The 8619-nt window shown below is 39.5% G+C and overlaps 1 protein-coding gene across 1 annotated transcript; it reads left to right on the forward strand.

Moving 5' to 3' along the window:
• The first annotated feature begins 4951 nt into the window (after positions 1–4951).
• LOC139724258 (uncharacterized) lies at positions 4952–5623 on the forward strand. Its single transcript, XM_071635400.1, has one exon. The coding sequence runs from the start codon at positions 4952–4954 to the stop codon at positions 5621–5623; it is 672 nt and encodes a 223-aa protein (XP_071491501.1).
• The last annotated feature ends 2996 nt before the right edge of the window (positions 5624–8619 follow it).

Here is an 8619-nt window from a genome sequence, read left to right on the forward strand (position 1 = left end):
TTCACATTAATACGCAAACAAGGAAAAAGTGCAATTTGTCATTGTTGTCCTTAAAGTTTATATGCTCAGTCAAGTATGACATTTTGTCAACATAATTAGGTATCAGTGAAAGGAGGAAGAGTTCCCCTTTCCTAACAACCAACACTGCGCTCTCCATAGCCGACAATTATGAAATAGTAGCCCTCCAAAGGTGGATTACCTTTTTTCGATATGCACTGTATAGTGGTCATTGACCATGAAAGAGCTTATCCTGTCTGAATCCCGCTCATCCGGTGCTGTTCGTAAAGAAGTCCTTTGCTGATGACCTCGTGTAAGTATTGAAACCGCATGTTGCCATAAAAACTTATTGTAGACTGCTTCTATTCAGCATCTCCAATGGTGAAAATTGTTTAATGACCAACTAGGGCTGCCAATCCTAAAAAAACCCCCCAAAACTACCCCCCCCCCCCACGCACACACACAAAATGGACAAGCCGGCGCGGCTTGTTGGGGGGGGGGGGGGGGGAGAGATACGTCTATAAAGTCCGAGATAATGTCATGAGAATAAATGCGACCTCCTGATGCGAATGAACATCCAACCATGCAACTTATTTGAATCTATGCCACATTCCTCGTCTGTGTTCATGATTTGGAGGGTTTTTTTTTTTTTACTGAATTGCAAAAAAAAAAAAAAACCTCTTATTCCTCAACCAGATTACTATAGGTTTTGAAATGCTGTATTGCGTGGGCCTATAACTAATTTATCACTGTTCAATGGCAAAATCCTGAAAATCATCCGGAAGTCTCATGTAATGCTTAGGATAAGAAGCACTTGTTATCGGGTTGAAGCTCTAGTAGTCTAGTGGATGTAAGACCTTCTCGTCATTGGTATAATAGTAGTTCGTTGGTGGTCTGAGTTATTCTTATATGCAGGCCCATGAAATCGTATTTCATTCCTGTACTCTGTACTACTATACAACATTGAATAATCTGCGCTTACTTATATCAAGGAGGTTTTATACCTGGAGTTCCAAATGGCTGCAATTATTCAAACAGTTGTCATATTTCTATTGATGTACAAAAGAATTCCACAGGTGCATGTGTGCCTTTGATGATCGATGTTCGACGCCGCCGTCTTGCTGAGCAATCTGAAGATTCACTTTGAATGTTATCATAATGTTGGCCATATTTTGATCATTTATTTATTAAATGAAATGAAATTGCACTTAATGATAAAGCATGTAAAACAAAAGTCAATTCCGTCCAGAAATTTGCGCAAAAGTGCAAATCAGAGCTGTAACATGTGAAAATGTTTAAAACTGTACCATCATGGAAAACTGGGTTTATCACTTTTCCGCTTAATTTCCACAAATGAAACTAATATGCAATAATCTTCAAGTATCATTCTTTATTGATAGATATATCAGATTAGTGCCTGGGTATGCCCAGTCGAGTAATTTTCATCTTTAATTTTTTACTCGATTTCTATTCGCGCATCTTCGTGTCTGTACCACCTACCTTTTATAAGAAGGGATAGCGGAAAGTAATTACCATCACAGAGACATATCTCCCTTTGAAAGTGGCTGGTGATTGTGCAATGAGACACGAGTCAATTGTCTTCGTATCAGCGCGGCAGACCCTGTTTGGCACATGCTTCAAATATTTTTGAGCGGCGGCTTTGAACATCTAGCAGAGGAAATAAGACGGTTGTGACTAAATTCTCTAGAACCTCCTTGCTTATATATCGATGAACGGCAATTGTTCAAAGGTGATTAGTGTTAATGATGTCTTGTAACAATCACAATGCCGCCCTCCAGCGATAGCACCCTTTTGGTTGGCAGCGAGATAACACAATTATAAATACAGCGGGAATAATGTGTGCGAGTTGTCTGCGTTGCCTTGCAGCAACGCCATGCTGTGGCGGCTTTAATGGCACGTACTACATCATCTCGCACAAAAACAAACCACACATGGAAGCAAAGAGGGGAAAATCGACAATCTATTGGGCCAAGATAAACGAAGATTATTTAAAGAGACATAAGACATCCTCTATCTAAGTCGGAAAGGTTTTACTGTGGATAGCAACGGAAGATGCAATAATTATCAGGTAAACTTCACACCAATGTGTGTTTGTTTGCTTACCTGCTTGTTTGTTTGAGGTGGACGGCGGAGATTGGTATCATTAAAGGAGATAGAGTGTGTCAAGAAAAAAAAAAGAAATAAAATCGGATTTTCGAATTGATATCTTCCAATATGATGACACTTTCTCAATATGCTATTCCATTCATTTTTTACCCTGTCCAACAAAGAGTGAAACAAAATACAATCTTGGCTAGTACAGGCATGGATATAATGGCGAGAGTTATTTGTTAGATAAATAGAAACACCACGTAAGGATAAGAATGAAAGTCTTAAAAATATGAGCACAGATAGTGTCCATACTAGCTGTAGATGTAGAATTTTACAAATTTTCCGCGCAATTTCGATAAATAAAACAACAAGGAATAATCTAAAACGTCTTGCCCATTCTGTACTGCTCACCTTTTATAAGTAGGTATGTAGGAATGGCAAAAAGTCATTACCATGACACTCACACTAAGAAACAATAAAAAAAGTAATTTTTTTTTTTTTTTTTTTGGGGGGGGGGGGGGGGCTGGTTATTACTAAGAATGAGACATAAGTCTATCGTCTACCTGTCCGTGGGCAAGATGCAGTTAATTTGGGACAATATAGAATGTAATTATAATAAAGAATTATATATTATGTTCGGGACATACTTATATACCATAATATGTTTGAGTAGAGGTATCAAACCCACAATCAAACATGATATTAGAGGGAACTAGAAAATTATGATTCCATCTCTTGCAGGGGCGGATCCAAGAATTCCGAAAAGGGAAGGGGGTGGACGTCAAAAATACTTCTGGTGCCACTTCCGGGTTTCATGCGCTGACAACCAAAAAATAAACAAAAAAACAAAAACAAACAAAAACAAAATGGGGGCTTCAGCGCGATATTCTGCTCCCACTATCCTATCCACTGGCTGACAAAGATGGTATCTTCAAAGATTAAAGGGGGGGGGGGGGGGCTTTCATTATGTTCTTTTTATTTCTTTTTCTAAACAGAATAAAAGCAACCGGGGCGCACCCCTCTGGATCTTCTTTTATCTTGAATCTCCTCGGTACAGTATTACAGTGCACTCCCGTTACAACGAACACGGTTATAACGAAATTTCGTTATAACGAAGTAAATCTTGTGGTCCCAAAATTATCACCATTAAAGTCTATGGTACAAAATTCGCTTATAACGAACACGGTTATAGCGAAATTTCCGTTATAACGAAGTCTTTTCCGAGCGCCGCAGACAAAGAAAAACAAAAGAAATGTGCTCCGTTATAACGAAATGCGAATTGCTTTCGAAAATACGTAGCGAAACAACCATTTAGAGCGTCTCTGCATGGGTGAACGCTTTACACCACTGTGTGTTCGCTCCTTGTGTCACGCACAGTTTCTGAGGGGAACTTGCGTTTATTATTGTAATTCAGTTATCCCATCACATTTCACATAGCTTTCCAGTGTATGATGAGTATTCGGCAAACAGAATATGATATATATACGTGGTTTCCTTGTTTTCGTTATATATTGTATTTGTTCGGTTATAACGAAATTTCGTTATAACGAAAGAAAACTGTCGGTCCCGAGCATTTCGTTATAACGGGAGTGCACTGTACCATGCTGTCTACAGTATTGAAAGGCACGTGAACGTAGCTAGGGATATCTGGGCCCCCTTTCATTAAAAAAAAATTGATATGATAACAACTCTTGTTGTAATGTCAATCGTCATGGTAACGACAAGAATGCAGTTTCCTGATTGGCTGTTGCTATGGGAAGTTGACATTCCAGCAAGAGTTGACATCCTGACATCTTTTATGAAACGGGGCCCTGTTTGTGAAGTGATGAAGGTCTGTCTCTTCTTGGAAGGGGGCAGAAGGGAGTGAGCCCACACCCAGCTGAGAGGAAGTATTTTTGAATTAGTATTGAGATTCGATTAAGATCGGATGAGATGGTTAGTGTAGGTCTTAACTCCCTCATTAGGAACATATGGTAAGGAAAAGGCATTACGTACACGTGCCACTCAAAAGTGAAAAGTGCAATTTTCCACCGCGCCTGAGGGTAAGCGCAACAAGTTGCCCCAAGCCAGCAGTAGTGTGCAATCACAAAACCAAGTATACATAAAAGAAATTCGTTTTGCGACTATAATAAATCCTGCAGATGATATACGTTATGTATACATGGTGAGTATATTGAAACTGACTATTATAATTATGTACACCAAAATATCCCGCCTCTGTGACGTTTGTATACGTTAAAGGAATGTGTTCTATTTCATATCCAGCCTAAAATACTAGTATTTCAACCCTCCGTTCCTTTCCCTGAACTGTCTTTCCTCAACTTGCAATATTGAGCATGTATTTATGCACACAACATGGGGAATATTGCGATACTGATTATGTGTACACCGAAATGGACCGCCACTGTGACTGGAATACTTATACAACAAAGGTGTTCCACTTCATCTCCATTTAACTGAAACACTCCTAACCTCGGTTTTTCCCTCACATTAAAAGCAGTTAGCAGATCCGTTGTGTTGGACAGCGAGGAGAGACACGGTTGGCATAGGCTCTTTCTGCCAGTGCTGTTATTACACAGCCGCAAAAAGGTAGAAATGAGCGGTCAAGCGGCAACGCCACTGACCCGAATCCTTTCCGATCGATTCAGGTTTTTATATTACTTTCCAGCTACCTACGCTCATTTGGACGTAAATGAGTAGGCATTCACAAACCAAACTGGGAAGCTATCTTCTATTCATACCGAAAGTACATTGTATATCGATGGGGTTAGTGAGTAGGTCTGCACGCCTGCAGTCTCAATCCCCTCAGTGTCTGTGAGTGTCTGTACAAGCCTGGACCACCATGACCACTGATCAAAATGATGACATCCCACTAAACTCCACGGAGGGGTTACGACTCTTAGACGAGGCGAGTTGTCGACAAATTCTTCTCGTCCGAATCTTCCGCAAGCGGCACAAATCGGGATACTGCGGCGCCCAGTCTGCAGCCATGCTCCTGAGCGCCCGACATTTCGGACAGAAGTATCGTGACTACACGCAGCACGCTGATTGTGACGTCAGCGACTTGCCGTACGTAGACACGAACCTGTTTTCCTACCCGCAGACAAGGCTTGTGATGGAGGAAGAGGCGATGGTTAGCGACGGTATCACTCTGCCAGAAATGGAAGCACTGCTGGAAGCGCACGGCATCTCATCCAAGCTTGTTCACTGGAAGGATAGCAACCCGGAAGAGTTCCGTGACCTGGCGATGGCGGCGCTTTCACACGGAGATTCCAGCCGGGGCGTGCTCGTTAATTTTGAATTTGATATGATGTGGCAAGGGAAGAGCGTGACGATAGGTCATCACAGTCTGCTGGCTGCCTACCACTCCGCTTCCGACCGGTTTCTGTTGCTCGACACATTCGCTAGTGCTCAAGATAGGTGGGTGCGGACGGAGAAGATGTTTCAAATGATGGGAACTCTCGACAAAGTGTCCGGGTTGTGCAGAGGGTTCTTGGTCACAGGAACGTGCTAGGCTCCCAAGGGAATTGTAAAAAGAAAAATAAAAATAAATAGGACAGCATTGCTTGTTTAAGGGTTTTAGCTACTAGTGCAGTGTGGTGAAAAAAAAGTAAGGTATCCTTTAATCTGTGTCACTCTGTGCCATAAGGCTTCACGGACAGGCGTTCGGCATTTGCACAGAACAAGTTGACAATACTAGGGTAACGCTTTTTTACCCAATTGAAATCATTGAATTAAATCATAATACAGCGTCTGAGGTCTCAACAAGAAAACAATCAGCCTTGCTCAACTCCTTGCCTTTGTGAAGTAGACCATCAAATTCAAATTGGAAGATATGGTTGGTGCAATGATTGTGATTAGGCCTACGCAAACAACGGTTGCGTCGTTTTACAGCTGAATGAACATGTTTAAAACAACAACAAAAACAAAAACAAAGTAAAGGATTTGAAACCTACGGTACCATTTATGTATGAATCTGAGCCACTCAATTTACACGCCTCCTCAGTCTTTTTCCCAGCAAAATAAATGGTAAGAGGGTTGAACAGATGAAGCCTAGTAGCCTGAATATGCCCCCACCCCAGATGGGAATGGGTGTATTGTAGTTACAGGTACCCGATGTTTCGGTAACACATGTAAACATAATGTTGTTATCACATGTATTGGACCTGGGAGTTTTTTGAAATATGCTCGACGAGTTTACAGCAGTCCTGCTAGATCAGACTCTGAGAGTCTAGCCTACTGAAGGGTTTGCAGTTCTCTCGGTGATTTAGCAGCTATCCACGACATACATTTCACGGAAAATGGGGAAAATTCAGCAATTTTTCATAATCTGAGAATGGTAGGTTGTAAAGTAAAAGCGTTTTCAACAGTTGCATCTCGTTCGCACTTTCCCATAACGAGCTCAATATGGATGCTGTGGAACTCAATCGGCCACGCCCCTGATGAGCGCCAGACGCTGTGTAGAGCTTTGAAAGTACACATTGTGATTGTGACGTCAGGGCGTCCTTGCCAATTTCAAGATGACGAGGATGTTGGACGGGAAGATGGCAACGTGCGGTCACCCTCGATACGTCCACATCTTACTATGACAGGTGGCTATGACGGGAGGATATATTTCTGATGATGGACACCACTGATTACGTGTCAGGAATTAAGACCGGCTTTCTAATTGTATAGGGCTGTACGTAGTTACATTTGAATAGCGGTGCAACAACAACAACAACAAAAAACAGCAACTGCAATGCAAGCTATTTTTTATTTAAACTAATCATACTGCTTATCTGAAATTGAATGTACAATGCACCTGCCCATGTCAATGCATGTTGGGTCATATCAATTGATTCAATCCATATATATTAGTTGATTTTAAGTATTTATCAATTCATTCATTTTGGTATGTATTAATTTAGACGAATAACTAGAATGTAACCCCTAAAGTCCCCAGTAAGAATTTGTAAAACACTAAATAGCTGTTCCTTTCTTGCCGTTAATTTCAAGTCTGACACTTCTTGCCTATCAATTATATATTATTGCATCCTACACTATTCCTGCAGGAAAAAAATCTAAATTTATTATATAGGGTGTTTAGCGATGATAAGCTTTAGGGAAAAGTGCCATATGTATAATATTTGCAAAATTGTTATTTCATGCAACATAATATGCAATGAAGAGGTTACGGCACTTTTTATCTGTCCTGATTTTCCTGTAATGTCTGTCCTCTTTTGATGTACATTGTATCTTACTTCTGTAGTCAAGAAAGATAAAGTTTTGCCTAGATTTGCATGAGTTGTCCACTGCTTTAAAATACAAGCACTATACTCGTTTATCTACTTCAGAAGATATATCATGTAACAAGTTTGGTTTGAAACTCTACATGCTTTAAATTCTTATTTACCTGTTATACTTATCTCGCAGTTAAACAATGTGTCTTCAGGATCACAGTAATTCTACTAATTTTTGTTTTCCTTGGAATACAAATAGAAAATATATGAATTGACATGATTTACATGAACATAATCATAATGATACTACAGCTATTTCAAGAAGACTAAAAGTCCATATAGCTTAGGATATAATTTTATAGGGTATGAAAGGTCATTAAATCAAAGTTGTCATTTTCACTTTAAAATTGTCCAGTTATCTCGATTAAAATGTCTTAACTGTAAGATAAGAAATATCAATTAATCATTGTGCAGCCAATAGAAACATTAAAGATGAAAAGGACAGGTATAACCCTTTGGGATATCAACGTCATTTGATTGAATAATTTCATTTTCTGTAGTTTGTTCGTCTTTTGCGCGCACATACTTAGCTTGTGTCTCAGAATCAACGGGCTTTTATTTCGTTTTCATTCTTTTTGATTTAGATTCTTTTGTTGATTTATTCTTTTGTGGTTTGTAGAAAAATTGCAGTGTTTTATATCAATCATACAGGTTCGTTAGAGACTTTTCTTGAATTTTCTAATGCCAATCATACAATTCCGTATGAACCTTTCTTTTTTTTTGGCATTTTCTAACCATCCTTGCGCAATATATCCATCACAATATTACTATAACTGGAGGTGTAATCGCAACATTGAGTCGATATTGTCGGGTAATCATCGTTTCTACAATATGTCAGTGTGATCACTGTAGAGAAACCATCACACATTTCAGTTGTGTGACTTTTGAAATAAAAAAGAAATCAAGTATTTGAACCTATTCTTTGTCTAATTCTGAAAGTTTTGTATTTTCCCCTGATCATCCGGCCTGCATTGCTGTTTGTTTGTTTCTTTGTGGCAATGAGCAAGATATAATTACTAATCGAGCTGTAATCTTATATCTACGTATTTCTGATATGAATAGATGTTAAACATAGATAGGTTTGTGACAGTAACGATTGTTATACAATAAACAACATTACTATCAACGAAATATTTTCGTTATCGTCATCATCCTCATGATCATCTTCGCTATCACCATTACTACAACCATCATCGTAAATCTGTAGGGAGGCCCTTTTGGGATTTTA

Source organism: Diadema antillarum, unplaced genomic scaffold (assembly GCF_040938485.1).
Source record: "Diadema antillarum isolate AM-2024a unplaced genomic scaffold, OU_Dant_1.0 scf00000210, whole genome shotgun sequence".
Lineage (NCBI taxonomy): Eukaryota > Metazoa > Echinodermata > Echinoidea > Diadematoida > Diadematidae > Diadema > Diadema antillarum.